This window comes from Muscardinus avellanarius (assembly GCF_963383645.1).
Source record: "Muscardinus avellanarius genome assembly, chromosome: 8".
Taxonomy (NCBI): domain Eukaryota; kingdom Metazoa; phylum Chordata; class Mammalia; order Rodentia; family Gliridae; genus Muscardinus; species Muscardinus avellanarius.
In genome coordinates this window covers 29,100,824-29,118,150 of record NC_137794.1, presented here as the reverse complement: position 1 = coordinate 29,118,150, position 17,327 = coordinate 29,100,824, and the positions used below count along the sequence as shown (strand labels likewise).

Here is a 17,327-nt window from a genome sequence, read left to right as displayed (position 1 = left end):
TGGGCTCAATCCCCAGTACTACAAAAAAAATTTTTAATTAAGAATCTTGACCACCATCTAATTGTTTTAAATAACAGTAACTTCAATGCAACAATCCACATCTAACTAAATTGCTTATTTTTAGGGAAAAAAAAAGTTTTCAGGAAAATATTTTTGTTGTTCAAAACTATTTTTTTACATGTCCCACATATCAAAAGAGTAAAACTATTTTATCTACTTTTTGGCTTAAATTTTTAAAGAAACACTAAATGCGCTGTCACCCATCCCATTTCATTCCATTAAACATGCTGCTATGGACACGTGGTAAACAAATATAGCAACTTACAGTTGCTGTGAAGTTGAGGGATGGCTTCAAAACAGTAGCATAATCATAAAATTCTATGATGTAATCATGTTGCTTGAAAAAGACATTGGAGCTTGCATTTCTTGAGATACCTATATGGGGAATTGCATCATTAAGAATGAAAAAGTAATTTCACCACCAACTTCTATCCACCAAATCCCTCCCTCTAAGCTACTTGCCAAAGAGGCTTAAAACACCAGAGCCCTTAAGCCTCATTTCCACACTGGTTTTGAACACCAAGAGAACCACTTGGTTGTGCTGAGTTCTCTATGGACTCCTGGTAGGCACCTCTACTACCGCCCGCCCTCAGTGGCAAGTAAGCCAGTGGGTTAGCACTTGACAGAACAGCCTTTTGCTCTCCCCGTCATCGGCTAAAGCTGCTGAAACAGTAACAGAATGGTGCAATTAACTTGTTTTAATTTAAAAAAAGAACTGCCTATGAGCAGATGAGATTTCAGACAGTGTTAAGTAATTTTTAAAGAGAGGAAAATAGCCAGCTGAAAATGTAGGTCTTTCTGTGTGGTTTTCAGGCTAAAAAGAAAGAGTAGAAGTGAAAAAAAAGTCTCAAATAGCTATCACATTGTGATTGAAGTACCGCTTTTTATAGAAAATACATTTCATTTTATTATGAAAATATGCTTCAAGTGAGACTACTTCGCAGTCTTGACAATTTAAACATTTAACAAAATCTTTAAAAAGGGAACAAAAATGCCCCCAGATGAAAGTGCTAGTTATCACAAGAGAGATGACAGAGCAGTAGCGCATAAGCAGCTTTACCTTCAAGTCAAACTCTACGAACCTGTAAGTGATTCTGTCACTGTGGCTACAATTTCTACCGGCCCAGGGGTAGACAGGTCCATGTGTTCAAAATGCCCATCTGAAAAATCCATTACCCCTTTCATCTCTTCAGCATTAAAAGAGAAGTTTGCGGATCCATTTATCTGTTTTGTTTAAAAGTTCGATTTTATTTTTCACTTTAGCAATTCAAATTCTAGAAATAAAACTCTTAAGTCACAACAATATGACAGCCCTGGATCTGTCAGGATGGATCACTGTAATGGGCAAATTCTCACTTGTCCAACCTGCAACGCTCTTGATCTCCTACACTCAATTTTTATTTACTCATTACAAAATCTCATTTTTAGGGGAAAAAAACCACATATTTTTCCCATTGCAACTTATAAAATATCTGCAAAAGTTACCTTAAGTTTTTTGGTAATATTTTTCTTCTCTCCCCAAAAAGATAGGGGTAAGAATGTAAGCGTTACATCACCTTTCACTGGCTTTCCATATGTGTACCTGAAAAATCATAAACAAAGGATTTTTTGCATTTTCAACTTGATATTGTCAGAAGAACACAATGAAAATACTGCTGGCATACACTAGCAATCCAACATGGAAGAATTATACTAAAAGCACACCACTACTACAAACCTTTAAAAGGGCTCTACCGCTGGAGCTACTTCTCTAGCCTATTTATTTTATTTTGAGATGATCTTGCTAAGTTACCCAAGCATGCCTCAAACTTATGACCCTCCTGCCTCAGCCTCCTGAGTGGCCAGGATTACAGGTGTGTGCCATCACACCTGGCTTGAAGATTTTTTTAAATGTTGGTTGAAACTACAATCACCATGGCCAATTACTACATGTTGCAATATTAGGCAAGAAGAATTATTAAAACATAGATTCTGGAATACCCAATGTACTCATGACTGCCAATAAATAAATATATATACATCCATATATATATACATATATATTGAAATCAAATTTAAAATAATTATTTTTTATTTCTGCTTTATTTTATTTTTTGCAGAACTGGGGATTGAAGCTTCATCAGGGTTCAATCTCAACTCAAAAAAAGACACAGCATATTTCAAATTAAGAAAAAAATATATATATCCACCATCAATGTACCACCCTTCCAAGCAAAAACAATAAAGTTAGTGGAAACCCTGGTTGAAAACTTAAGCATCAAAATCACTCACTCAAAAGAGTCTTCCAAACCTAATATAGCTTATATTAATCTTATTGAAGATTAAATAAAAGGAAAACTAAGATGTCAATATATTATATTTTAAAGTAGTTATACCACATGACAGTACAGAGACCTTTAAAATAATATTCTCAGATGTAAACAGTTTAAATTTTACTTAAATATAAAGCATATTTAGCTTTCCAATCACCAAGCTGGTTAAATCATTGTAAAACAGAGATGCTCACAATTACACTCCTAAATAGGATCTGTAAGCATTTGGAATAAACTACTCAAAAAATAATAATTTGACATCTGAAAAAGCAAATCAAAGATATTCTGGGGTACTATCATTAACAAGGAATTATTTTTCCTGAAAACAGCTGTAGCACAAAAGATTTATAAAGCAATACTTAAAAGAACGAACACTGTAATTCATGTTCCTCCCCACCACCTTCTTCCATGTAATTTCTAGGACATAAATTTCTTAATAAAATATATTTTAATAACCCTCACTTTAATATTTTCAAAATTCTATATTTCCCGAGTGTTATAGACGAAAACTAGATATATGCTATATTTTCTTCTTCACAATCTTCTAGAATTCGCTGTAGTTACTTACTTACTTAGTACTGGGGATTGAACCCAGGAGAGTTCTACCTCCAAGATATATCCTCTTCAGATCTTTTTTATTTGGGGATTTGTTTTTTTGGTTTTGTTTTGGGGGGGGGTTGTTTTTTGTTTTGTTTGTTTGTTTGTTTGTTGTGGTACTAGGGATGGAACCCAGGGGCATTCTACCTCCAAACTACACCCTCAGCCCTATTTTTTTATTCTTTAATTTTGAAACAGGGTCTCACTAAGTTGGGAAGGGCCTTACTAAGTACCTGAGGCTGGTCATGAACCTGTGATCCCCCTGTCTCAGCCTTGCAAGTATTGGAATTATAAGTGGGTGCCACCATGCCCAGCTTTGAGAGAGAGAGAGAGAGAGAGAGTGTGTGTGTGTGTGTGTGTGTGTGGTAATAGGAATTGAAGCCACAGATATTCTATGTCTGAGCTACACCCTCAAACAAATGCTTTTTTTTTTTTTTTTTTTTTTTGCGGGTCTGGGGATGAAACCCGGGGTATTCAACCTCCAAGCTACACCCCCTGCCCTATTTTTTAATTCTTTATTTTGAAACAGGGTCTCACTAAGTTGCAGAGGACCTCACTAAGTAGTAGCTGAGGCTGTCCGCGAACCGCGCTCCTCCAGTCTCAGCCTCCCAAATGCTGGGATTACAAGTGTGCACCACCACGCCCGGCTGTTATTTCTTATTTGGAAACCAGATCTCACTAGAGTTGCTGAGAGCCTCACTAAATTGCTGAGGCTGTCTTTGAACCTGTGATCCTTTGAACCAGTATCAGCCTGCCAAGTACTAGGGTTACAAGCAGGCACCACCACACCTGGTGTATATTTTGTTTTAAAATAGGGTCTCTCTGAGTTGTTGAGGCTGGCCTTGAACCTGTGACCCCCCTTATGTCAGCCTCCCAAGTACTAGGATTACAGGCATGCACCACTGCTTCGGCTCTTTTATTTATTTTTATTGGAGTGGGAATAATAAGCAGATATTTACATCAAAACTAATAAACAAAGGTATATCATTATTTTTATTCACCTCAGTTAAACATTTCAAAACTGAATGAAACTTGTTAGTCTTCTCTGAGAAGTTTCTAGCAATCATTCACATATTAATTATAGCTTTGCTAGAACAGCTGGCTCCCAGCAAGAGTAACCTAAATTGTTCATCATCTACCCATACAAAGGACTATGATAGCTATTACAAAATAAATATTTACAACATCATCTCTATACCTTATTATCAACCACATTCATAGTAAGTCAACAGAATGCATCTTTTAAAATACAACCAAGGAACAACTTGATTCCAGGCCCTACTCCCTCATTTGGTAATAAGACAAAACATATTGCCCATACAACTCAATTTGGTTCCTTCCAAATCACAGCCTTTTGATCTGGCATGAGGACTTTCGCCGTGCTACATATAAGTTGGAACTGAGAACTTAGAAGTAGTGTTGTTCAGCCATTTGGTCTTTCAACGACTGCCTACTGGATGTCTACGTGCTAGCAAACAGCAACACTGTGAGACCATGCGGTGCAAGGCATGACCATAGAGGACTGGGGCAGGTAGCACCTTGAAACTGGCCAAGTAAAGATCAAAAACAGCCAGGCATGGTGGTGCACACCAGTAATCTCAGTACTGAGATATGAGTACTGCAGGTTCAAAACCAGCCTCAATAACTTAGCAAGGCCCTCAGCAATTTAATGAGATCCTGTTTCAAAATAAAAAATAAAATAGGGCTGAGAGTATAGCTCAGAGGTAAAATGCCCCTGGATTCAATCCCAAATGCTACACACAAAATTGGTCAAAAACAGTGTTTTGCATTCTTGAAAGCACAAATATAATTTGGGGTGGCACAGGAAAACTAGGGGGTAGAGTTTGGGAAAGTAGGCAAGGAGCTGGGTGAAATATTTCAAAAGACATGAAACTCAAAAAGAATTCTACAAGATAGACTAAATTTTAACTCTGCCCTCAAGGCAGAGTTCTGAAAATTTTCATGCAAACAAGTAATTAAAACTAGACTTGCTTTTTAGTAAAAAAAAAAAAAAAAAAAAAAAGCAATGTAGTATAAAGATTGAAAGGAATAAAACTCGTGACAGAAACATTTAAAAGAAAACTACAACATTAACAGAGGAGAGGAGAAAAGCGGGGCTTAAGAGCCCCGCTAAAAACAAATCTCCATTACCACAAAATCAGCGCCTTTCATAGCCAGAAAACACCATCACCAGTGAAACAAAAAATCACCAGGCTCCAGAGAGAAAGCGGTCTGAGAACAGAGCCACAGAGGAGATAACCGGCCTCGCGCCCGAGGATGCGGCAGACGCGGCAGCAGCGCCATACTGCCGGAGGCACCGGCGAATTCACGGGACGGCTACAGCAAGCCGAGGTGAGCCACTGCGGAACAGCCAGGCGGGATTTCTCCGCGCAGAGAGCATCTAAAGCTCCCAGTGCCGAGCTCAGCACACGCTGCAGGAATTCAGAGTAGAAATCAAAATCAAGAAGAAAAACGCCAGCCCCATAGCCGAGGGCGTAGCAGCGGCGCCATATTGCCACCGGCGGCGGCAGCAGCAGCGAATTCAGCGAGGCCAGTACAGCTACATCTGCGTACTCAAGAACAGTGAGTCAAATTGCGGGCCACAGAGGAGAAATCCCAGTACTGTACTCCATGGGACTTGACCCAGTGGGGGAGGGGCGGTGGCAGAGATATCACACCATAGGAGAACGTGCAACCTGGCACCCCTCATAGTCTAAAGCAGCCTCTATCGACTCTCTGGGTCGGAGACTCTGTAATAAAACCCAGTAAAAGAGTAGTGGGGTCCAAGATACTACTGACTCGAGATCCAGAACACCTTAAGGGAAGTCATAGTGACCCAAGGGAAGAACCCAGAGAAGGCACAAACTTCCGAAATCATGGGAAAGAGGAATAATACTGGAGCAATTAATGCCCACAACCCCACAACATCAGAACCCGATAAAACAGAAAATCAGAGATTTCTAGAAGATCAAATCAGGAAAATAACTGTAGAAATAATAGAGGTGCTTCGAAAAGAACTCAGAGAGAGCCAAAAAGAGATAAAGGATGCAATTAATGAAGTAAAGGCCTCAATTCAAAGCACAAACAACCTATTAGAACACATGGAGAACAGAATCTCGCTCTTAGAAGATGAGCAATCCAAAAATGAACTCATAGTTTCTAATCTAGAAAAAAATATCCGACAACAGGAATCTGATATTGAAGAAATATGGGCCCATTTTAAGAGAGCTAACCTAAGAATAATTGGAATAGAGGAGGGAAAAGAAAGTGAAACCAAAGGGATCAACAATCTCTTCAAAGAAGTAATAGCAGAAAATTTTCCAAACATAGAGCAAGAGGTTGATACAAAGGTCCAGGAAACTTATAGAACTCCCTTTAGACAGGATCGGAGAAGAGGATCCCCACGCCACATAATTGTCAAAATGACCAATGTGGAAGCCAAGCAGAGAATCTTAAAGGCAACAAAAACAAATGGCCAAGTGACATTCAGAGGCAAACCAATTAGAATCACTCCAGACTTCCCAAACCAAGTCATGAGAGCCAGAAGGGCTTGGAGTAACATATTCCAAACTCTGAAAGAAAACAACTTCCAGCCAAAAATTTCCTACCCAGCAAAACTTTCTATCAAATTAGATGGAAAAATAAGAAGCTTCCATGACAAAAAGAAACTGAAGGAATTTATGTCTTCAAAACCAGCACTAGAGAAGGTACTCAAAGAAATTAACTACAAAGAAGAAATAGGTAACACACACCAGAACCAGAGAAACAAGAGTTTCCATCCAACAATTAAGATTGGTTATCTGTGGAGATTCATTATTTATGTTAGTCTTTTACCTATCTCTAAAGGGTATTGTTTGCCTTTATTGTTGTTAATTTTTAGGATTTCTAGTTGGAATATTAATATACCTTCAGATATAGCAATTGGAAATATTTTATCCCATTCTATTAGTAACTGTTAACTCTGTTTACATTGTCTTTGGATATACATTTTTATTTTTTTATTTTTTAGGGAGTCTGTATACTCCTCTGTTGCCTGTGCCATTGAAATCATAACCAAGAAATCACTGCCAATTTCAATGTTGTGAGGTTTTATGACCCAGATTTTCTCCTAAAAGTTTATAGTCTTAACATTTATATTTAGGTCTATTATCTATTTTGAGTTAATATTTGTATATGGGATTAGGTAAGGGTCCAATTTTATTCTTTTCCATGTAACTATTTTTTTAACAATATTTAGTTAAAAGATTATCATTTCCACCACCAAATGTTCGTGGAAACCTTGTTAAAAATAACTTGACAATATAGGGAAGAATTTAGGTCTAGGCTTTTATTTAACTCCAATGGTTTATATATCTGCCTTTAGAATAGTACTACACTGTTTCAATTATTGTAGCTTTATATGGTTTGAAATCAGAAAATATATATCTTCTAGCTTTGTTCTTTTTCGAGATCGTTTTGGGTACCTAGAGTCCATATTCCATATTAGGATAGATTTTTTTCTGAAAAATAAATATACAAATATATGATAGTTTCACCAAAAAAATAGGAAAAAATATTCTCTGGTAAGAAAGAAAGCAAAAAGAAATATTGAAATGTTATCTTTAAGTCATCAAAAGCTTGGTATCAGACAAATGAAACTGTTATGTGAGATTATCATTTTTAATTTTAGATAAATTGCCATAATACTAGATGTCAACTACTAAGCCAAGCATGGGAGGGAGGGATGGGGAGAGAATGGGGTGGGGATTGGGTGGGGGCTGACTGGGAAAAGTGTGCATGTATGTCTACAAAAGTATGTATCCTACTATGATGTATGAATACAGTGCACCAATAAAAAAAAAAGAAAAAAGAAAAAAAAAAAACAGAGGAGAGAGATGTTGGCCTAAACTAAGGAAGTGGCAATGGAGGAGAGCTGTGGAGACCGCAGAGAGTCAAAGGCGCTGGCTGGTGATGGACCCAGGGACTGAGGAAATACAGAGACCACAGCCAGCCTGGGCGTCTGAACAGGTGCTGGTGTGCTTCTCCAAAGGATGGGCACAAAGGAAGCACCAGGTTCTGGCAAGGAGATAAGTTTAGCTTAAAGCAGCTGTGAGGCCCTGTGTTGTGGCACACACCTGCGCCACCAGTACTTGGAAAGCTGAGACAGGAGGATCACAGGTAGAAAGGTGGCTTCAGGCCAAGCGTGGTGGCGCACGCTTGTAATCCCCGCGCTTGGGAGGGAGAGACAGGAGGATCGCGCAGGTTCGAAGCCAGCCGCGCGCGCTGGCTTAGGAGACCCTGTTTCCAAATAAAAATGTAAAAATAGGTCTGGGAGTGTAGCCCGGAGGTAGAAGGGCTTCCAGGAACCCCAGTACCACAAAAGAAAAAAGAAAAAAAAGAAAAGAAAAAGAAAGGTAGCTTCAGCAACGCAGTGAACCTTTATAACCCAGTGAGACTTTTTCAAAATAAAAAATTAAATGGACTGGGGGTGTAGCTCAGAGGCAGAATGCCCCTGGGTACAATCCCGAGTAAAACACACACACACACACACACACACACACACACACACACACACACACAGCACCTGTAGGATACTCAGAGCAAGATGTCTAGTGCATACCAAGATTTGAGGGTCTGAACCTCCAGGTAAAAATCAAGGATGGAGATATGGGCTTAGGGGTCATCAAATTATGAGCAGCCGCAGAATCCTGACTCTTGGGAAGGGAAGTTCAGAATAAAAGGGTAAAAAGAGAGTCAGAGATGGAGCTCCAAAGAAAAAGAACTTTTCAAGAGTGGACAGAAGAGAGTAGTCTGCAAAGAGATTCAAAGGAGAAGCCAAAGGCAAAGGAGAAAAACCAGAAAAGAAATGGATAACAATGTTGAATGCTGCAAAAGAAAAAAAAAAGTAAAAATATAAAACTGTGCCTACAAGACTGCACAGGAAGGAGGTCTTTGTGACCCGGATAAAAGCAGCTTCAATGGAGTGGTGAGGGCGAGACTGGCTGTAGGTGACTGAAAAACGAGTGGAATCTGAGAACGTGAGACACAGCTGTAACCTGCCCTGGAGAAGAGGAGGGACACGGGGTGGCAGCCAGAAGAAGACACGGAGGTCAGGAAGGCTTTGTTTCTTTTTAAGCTAAAAATGATTAAAAATAAAGATGCACCAGGCGATGAATGCCTATAAAACCCAGTCCTTGAAGGCAGAGGCCAGCCTCAGCAACTTTGCAAAACCCACAGCAACTTAATGAGACCCTATTTCAAAATTAAAAAATAAAATAAAGTTGGGGTATACCTCAGAGGTAGAATGCCTCTGGGTGTAAGCCCCAGCACCACAGAAAATAAAAATAATAAAAAAATAAGAGTGAAGGTGCCATTAAAGAACAGAAGGTTAAAGATACCACATGGAAAAGTCCAGCCTCGGGCAGGAGCCACTGTGCAGGGTGCACGAGGCCCCAGTGGAGCCCTTTGCCTCAGAGGGAAAGAGATGCTGCTATCATGGTGACCGATGGGGAGGATGAGGACAGTGATGATCATAACCATGTCCACCTTTTTTAAAACACATATTTATAGCCGGGCATGGTGGCACACACTTGTAATCCCAGCGATTGGGAGGCAGAGACAGGAGGATCGCGCAGGTTCGAAGCCAGCCTCACTGGCTTAAGAGACCCTGTTTCCAAATAAAAAAATATAAAATAGGTCTGGGAATGTAGCCCTGAGGTAGAAGGGCTTCCAGAAACCCCAGTACCACACACACACACACACACACACACACACACACACACACACACACACACAAACAGTATTTATAGAGTAAGTCTACACTAATCTCTGTAAACTAATAAAAAAAGACCTTGCTAGTCAAAATATTTTAGTTCACTGCAGTGTTGTACATTATATCATATATCATGTTATATTATGACATTATATTATATTCTCAGCCTGATCCTCCATCCTAAAAGCAAGAGAAAACTCTCCTGAAATTCACTAGAAAGTCCAGATCTCATGAGAGCTACGTGTAGTGGGAATGTTCATAATGGATTCACAAGCCTCTGGTGACAATCTCTCCAAAGTCACACAAAAGATTGAGCCTCCCTGGACTAGAACGACCCCTCTCTGACACCCCCACGGGCATCATCTCCAGGCATCTGAGGCCTGAAATAAACAGGTTTTAATAGAAAGGACAGAATGGCCTGCCATCAGAACCAGGCAGATCAGAGAGCTCTGAATGGAAGCAGAGAGGCTCCTGGTCCACAGCAGCTACACCACGCACACCGATGATCTGCTGAGTGTGACAGTGTCATCAGACTAGTTTCCAATCACTAAACCAAACAGTCTGCTAGGTATCAAAGTGAAGGTTTTGTTTTTTGGGTTTTTGTTTTGTTTTGTTTTGGGGGTTTTTGTTTTTGTTTTTGCAGATCTGGTGATGGAACCCAGGGCCATTCAACCTCCAAGCTACACCCCCTACCCTATTTTTTATTTTTTATCTTGAAACAGGGTCTCACTAAGTTGGGGAGGGCCTCACTACATAACTCAGGCTGTCAACGAACCGCGATTCTCCAGCCTCAGCCTTCTGAATGCTGGGATTACAAGCGTGCACCACCACGCCCGGCTCAAGGTGAAAGTATTTTATAGATGTGGTTTGAGTTTATGATCAGTTGACCATAAGTTAAGGAAATTTATCAACTGTGTGTGCTGGCACAGGGCTATGATCCCAGTACTTGAAGGTTCACAGGTTCAAGGCCAGCCTCAGCAATTTAGTGAGGCTCTCATCAACCCAGAGGAATCCTGTTTTAAAAAATAAATAAGAAGCCAGGCATGGTGGTGCATGCTTGTAATCCCAGCATTTGGGAGGATGAGACAGGAGGATCACGGTTTGAGGACAGCCTCAGCTACTACTTAGTGAGGCTCTTTGCAACTCAGTGAGACCCTGTTTCAAAATAAGGAATGAAAAATAGGGTTGGAGGTGTAGCTTGAAGGTAGAATGTCCCAGGTTCCATCCCCAGTACCATAAATAAATAAATATATAAATAAATAATAAATAAATAAATAAATAAATAAATAAATAAATAAATGGCTGGGGTACAGCTGGGAAGTAGACTGTGTCTGGGTTCAATTCCCAGTACCACCAGAAAGAAAGAAAGAAAGAAAGAAAGAAAGAAAGAAAGAAAGAAAGAAAGAAAGAAAGAAAGAAAGAAAGAAAGAAAGAAAAAAAGAAAAAGAAAGGAAGGAAGGAAGGAAGGAAGGAAGGAAGGAAGGAAGGAAGGAAAGAAGGAAGGAAAGAAAAGCAGGTTATCCTAGACAATGTGGGTGGGCCTGACTCACCAGTTTACAGACCTTATGCTGGGACTGTTCTCAGTTCTGCCTGTGGAAGCAGCTCAGGCCTGGGCCTGAGGACCTCAGCCTCCTCTGCCGTTCCTGACAGCCTGCCCCACGGATTGTGGACGTGCCTAGCCCGCTCCACAATCATATAAACCAACTCCTTGCAATAATGTTCTTAATATGGACCTCCTACTGCTTCTGCTTCTCTGGTAAAACCTTGTACACATACTAAGGAACATGATGAGATCACAATGTGGGGAGAACTAAGGGAATTCTAGGAGCCCATCACACTGTCCTCTCCTCAACCGTGAGCATCTCAAAGAGACTCAACCAATGAGATCCATGAGGGACCACAGGGGCTCCTATAGAGCTGGGGGGGTGCCAGTGGTGAGGGTCCAGAGGATCCATGGCCCCCTAAAGTTGCATGCAAAATTGTAATCCCAATACTTGGAAGTCTGAGACAGGAGGATCACGGGTTCCAAGACCACCTCAGCAAGTAGTGAGACTCTCAGAAACCTAGTGAGACCCTGTTTCAAAATCAAAGGGTTGGGGTATAGCTAAGAAATAGAATGTTCCTGGGTTCACTCCACAGTACCACAATACAAAAGAAAGAAAGAAAGAAAGAAAGAAAGAAAGAAAGAAAGAAAGAAAGAAAGAAAGAAAGAGAAAGAAAGAAAAGAAAGGGATGGGGGGTGGAGGGAGGGCCACTGTTTTAACGGTCTGTATTAAGCCCTTGGCACACCTCTGGAAAACAGAATTGGAAACAAAGAATGTATCCATCCTCCATCCAATTTACGTGGGCACCGACTGTATGGACCCACACACAATGTTTGTGCCGATTTGCACTCGCTGAGTACAATGGTTTGCACAGATTTGTACCAAGTTTTATAAGCACTAGTCAAAGAATTCAAAATAAAACACAAACAGAATGCTTAACCTTTGGCTAAGATCAAGTACAGTACAATTCAGGCATTCATGTGTTTTCTAAACCATAAATTCCATCCACAGTCTCCAAATCATATTGGAAGTTGTCTCTTGGTTGAACACAAGCACGCACTTATTTGGTGCAAATCATAGAAATGCTATTGCCCTTGTGTCATGCATGCTTCATGTGACTTTTTGCCAAACAGGCAAAGACAGGAGTCCTCAAAACATTTCGGTGTGCAGACTAATCTGTGGCCAGTTCTGGCCCCTGCCAGGGACCCTCACCAGGGGAGGGAAACAGCATCCAGACAGGAATGAAGTGAATCTGGTGTTAATAACTCTTAAAAATAAGATTCAGAAGCCAAATGCAGATATTGACACATTAAACATAAAAGCTACAAGAGACCAATCTTCAAACTACTTGAGGGCCATCTTGCCTGCACTTTTGAGAAGCAGGAGTCTGGAACTCTGAGTCCCAAGAGAGTTGAACTCAACTCTGAGTTCCAGCCTTAGCAATCCAAAACGCTGTGCTGCACAGGCCACGGGGTCCAAGTCATGACAGATGTGATGACAGGTGGGGTGACAGTCTCTGTGCCTCCTGCTGAAATGAGTGCAGTAGTCGCTCAACTGCTGATTGCAGTAAGACAACCAACCTGCTCCCCCAACCTCCTCTACCAGTGAGAAAAAAAAGAAAGGATTTAAGGAGAGGAAATTACCTCAACTCCATGTCATCTGAATGGAGAAAAAAGAAAAAAAAATTGTTTTTTAATCTGGCAATCTATAATATAAATCCCTTAGATAGTTTTAGACACTAGTTCATGGGAAATATCTTAGAACTGGATCAGCCTAGAAACAAAGACATAAGTGCAAAGACCTGCAGAAATCTGTCCCATGCTTGATTACTGATTATAGATAGCTGGCTGTTGACTGCTTACAAGGGCATTTTAATAAGCAAAATATTATGCTTAGATTCTGGAGTATATAATGAGCTTTTTGTCAAAAGTTTTCTAATGGTTTAGTCATATCAAGAGAAAAGTGATACTTACTTTGCTGTGACAGTACCATTTAAATTCTTGGAATTCAAAGAACAATATAATGGTGTCTGCAAAGTGACTTCAAATTTTGGTAATACTAGAAAAGAAAAGCAATCTTTTAAACAATCTATTTTACTACCATCTTCAACTGAACAAAAGAATTGTTCTGAAAGAACTGATGATTAGTATTACTTAAACTAGATTCATTAAGATCCAAAAAGGTGTTAACATAAATGAAAATCCATTTGTTTTACACAAAGTTAGATATCATTACTTAGGCCATCTTTATATAGTTAATTTTGAATATTTTATAATTAATTATATTTGGTATAAAGCATTCCACCAGAGTAAAAATTTTGCTCCTTTCTAGTCCATAGAATTTTTTTTTTCTACAACTTCACTGGCCAAAGAAGTAGATCAGAGTTTCGTAACAAGACAGTCCACCATTCAATTAACATAAGACTAAGATCAAAAAGGCCCTTGATCCCAGTACCTGTAAGTCTGAGAAAGGAGGACCACAGGTTCAAGGACAGCCTCAGCAAGTAGTGAGACTCTCATCAACCTAGTGAGACCCTGTTTCCAAATAAGAAAGAAAAAAAACCAGGCTGGGGGTATAGCTCAAAGGTAGAATGCCTCTGAGTTCATTCCCCAGTACCACAAAAAGGGGGGTCCTTGCATCAACAATATAGAGCAGACCTCTAGCTCCAACTGAGGCCCAAGGCCCTCTTAATATGTCTACTCTTGTCCTCTCTGCCAGCCTATGACAGGAGGGCCAGAAAAGTCACATGGTCAACCAATACTCCCCATCTCCAAGAAAATACAAATGCCTCCTCCTCAAACATCTTAAGTTAGGGATCAATTATCTCCTATACTCACTGCACCCCATTTAACAACATGTATCCATCCAGCACCACCACAGTGTGATATAAAAGTAGCTTAGAAACATGTTGATCCCCACCAGGCCTGGGGTGCATTCCTGGAATCCCAATACTTACGAGGCTAAGAAAGGTGGATTTCAGGATAGCCTCACCAAGTACTGAGATTCTCGTCAACCTAGCAAGACCCTGATCCAAAATAAAAATAAAATAGGGCTGAGGGTGTAGGTCAGAGGTAGAGTGCCTCTGGATTCAATCTCCAGTACTATGGTGGGGGAGAGTTGGTCCTCTATGATAACCACTGTCCAAAGAAATAAATTGTGATCCACATGTGTAATTGTTCATTTCAAGTAGTCATATCTGAAAGATAAAATGTGTCAGGCATGGTAGCACATGCTTGTAATCCCAGTACTTGGGAGGCTGAGACAGAAGGATCACTGGTTCAAGTACAGTCTCAGCAAACTAGCAAGACTCAGTTTCCAAACAAAAATTTAACAAGAGCTAGAGTTGTAGCTCAAATTTTTTTTTTTTTTTTTTTGCTTCTGAGTTCAATCCCCAGAAAGACAAAAATAAGTAAATAAATAACTGAGGCCTATGCTTTCCCTCTCATCTCTCCTCCATACCATTCATAAACAGAACAGCTGGACCCACTGGTTTTATCTGTGTGTTTCTCCCCCCCCCCCCCGGTGGTACTGGGCTACACTCCCAGACCTATTTTTTATATATTTTTATTTGGAAACAGAGTCTCGTAAGCCAGCACGGCTGGCTTCGAACCTGCGCAGTCCTCCTGTCTCCGCCTCCCAAGCCCGGGGATTGATTACAAGCGTGCACCACCACGGCCAGCTATCTGTGTGTTTCTATTGTAATGCTGTAAGTACATACAGCATCTGCAAGAACATAATGAACCTACATTAAAGAGATCATCTTTAACAGTGATAATCAAATAAAAATATGGAAAATAACCCACACTAAGTTGGGTGTTTTGTGGTGCTACAAATTAAACCCAGACCTTTGTGTGTGCTCAGCCACTGAACGCACATAGCCCCAAAATTGAGGCTTTTTTTTTTTTTTTTTTTTTTTTGGTAGTACTAGGGGTGGAAATCAGGGGCTATCCTCCCAGACCTATTTTATATTTTATTTGGAAACAGGGTCTCACTAAGTTGCTGAGAGCCTCACTAAGTAGCTGACGCTGACTTCAAACCTATGCGATCCTCCTGTCTCAGCCTCCCAAGCGCGGAAATTACAAGCGTGCGCCACCATGCCCGGCAATGTTGAGTTTTTAAATAGTCAAAATTTTAATATTTTATAATCACAAGTAAAAGAAAGAGAAATTTTGCATAATAAAAAGAAAAGAATAATCAAAACTTGAATAATTTTTTCCTACTTTTTTCTTTATAATGAGATTTTAGAAATTTTACAAAGAAAAAAGATATATTTAGGCTTACAAGGAACACCAGAATTTTATCTCCCTTGGGATTTCTATTTTAAATGGCCTATCTCTTGAAAATTTCTCTTATCTCTGTATAAAGCAATAAGTGTTTTGTTTGGTGGCGCACAGTTGTAATCCTAGTACTTGGGAGACTAACACAGGAGAATCAAAGGTTCTAGAACAGTCTCAACAACTTTGTAAGACCCTAATTCAAAATAAAAAATAAAATCAATGCTGGGGGCATATCTCAGAGGCAGAATACCACTGGGTTCAATTCTTAGTACCAGTAAACAAACAAACAAACAAGCTGAATGAGCCTTACCATATTCTGAGACCTGGAATGATTGATAATATATCTGGTCCTGTTGGGAGAAAGAAGAAGATGAGAAAGTGTCTTGAGTTCTTATTTGTTTTGCTTGCTTACTTACCTGCATATAAAGTTTTAGAAAATTAAATTTTAAATTATATTTATGATGATTTATTAACTGGTTTATTTTGATTTGTGGAAATTCATTTTTAGACAACTGCGACAGTAAACTCATGAGATTTCAGAGTTCTACTTCCCAATTTATGCAGAAAAGGTTTCATTGCAACTCATTTAAAGTTTCATTTGGCTTCTATCATTTTCAAAACAAAAGTTAGATTAAATTAGATAATTCACAAATTTATGAGGCAAGAATAACACATAACAAATTAATAGGAAATGACTTCAAATTTGTTCTGGATATTACACATTTTTATAAATAATTAAGGGTACAAAGTCATCATGAATCAGCATCCTTCCCCTTTCTAATTCCTTGAATCATTTTCTAGTGTAACTCTTAAATCAATATATCCTTTCCTATTTTTTTTTTTTTTTTTGGTGGTACTGGGGTTCCTGGAAGCCCTTCTACCTCCGGGCTACACTCCCAGACCTATTTTTACATTTTTATTTGGAAACAGGGTCTCCTAAGCCAGCGTGCGCAGCTGGCTTCGAACCTATGCAATCCTCCTGTCTCTGCCTCCCAAGCGCGAGGATTACAAGCGTGCGCCACCACGCCCAGCCCATCCTTTCCTATTTTAACAGATATCATTAATTATTTCCTTTTCCAAGATCAGTAAGAAAGCATGGCCTATTATTATATAATTGTTCTAACTCATATTCCTAACATTCTAAAATCATGACACATTAAACAATCTTTTCAAAATAGTTAAGTAAATCTACTAATGATATTTTTATTCTAAATCTGATTCCCTAAATTTATCAAAGCAAGCAAAAGATATAACTACAAAATATTAGTTTCTCTTTAAAAAAAAAATCACCCTTAATTTAAAGTATCTATATACCAAGAAGCATTTTTTTCTTTTTCTTTTTTTCTTTTTTTCTTTTTTTTTTTTTGAGTACTGGGTAGTTGTTGAACTCAGAAGCATTCTAACACTGAGCTACATCCCAGCCCTTATTTTTTTATTTAGACACAGAGTCTCACTAAGTTGCTACAGCTGCAATCATATACCACCAAGCCTGGCCCAAGCAGTAATTTCTTTAATTTTAAAGGAAGGATACAAAAGAGCAGGAATAGCCAAAGCAATCCTGAGCAAAAAGATAACACTGGAGGCCTGACAATACCTGATTCCAAAATGTACTGTAGGGCCACAGTAACGAAGTCAGCCTGGTACTAGCATAGAGACAGACACACAAGCCGGGCCTGGTGGCGCACGCTTGTAATCCCAGCATTCAGGAGGCTGAGACAGGAGGATCACATTTCTCAGTCAGCCTCAGCTACTTAGTGAGGTTCTTTGCAACTCAGTGAGATCCTGT

General features: G+C 39.6%; 1 protein-coding gene across 1 annotated transcript in view; it reads right to left on the bottom strand.

Annotated features, from left to right (window-relative positions):
* Positions 1 to 17,327, bottom strand: part of CD109 (CD109 molecule) — a gene marked incomplete at both ends in the record, with an annotated part of 163,838 nt that overhangs the window by 76,082 nt on the left and 70,429 nt on the right. The window contains 5 exons of the mRNA XM_080700077.1: positions 326 to 435; positions 1,143 to 1,284; positions 1,546 to 1,642; positions 13,238 to 13,322; positions 15,852 to 15,891. Of these exons, the coding sequence (XP_080556203.1) occupies positions 326 to 435; positions 1,143 to 1,284; positions 1,546 to 1,642; positions 13,238 to 13,322; positions 15,852 to 15,891 (474 nt within the window). The remainder of the gene's footprint in view (positions 1 to 325; positions 436 to 1,142; positions 1,285 to 1,545; positions 1,643 to 13,237; positions 13,323 to 15,851; positions 15,892 to 17,327) is intronic.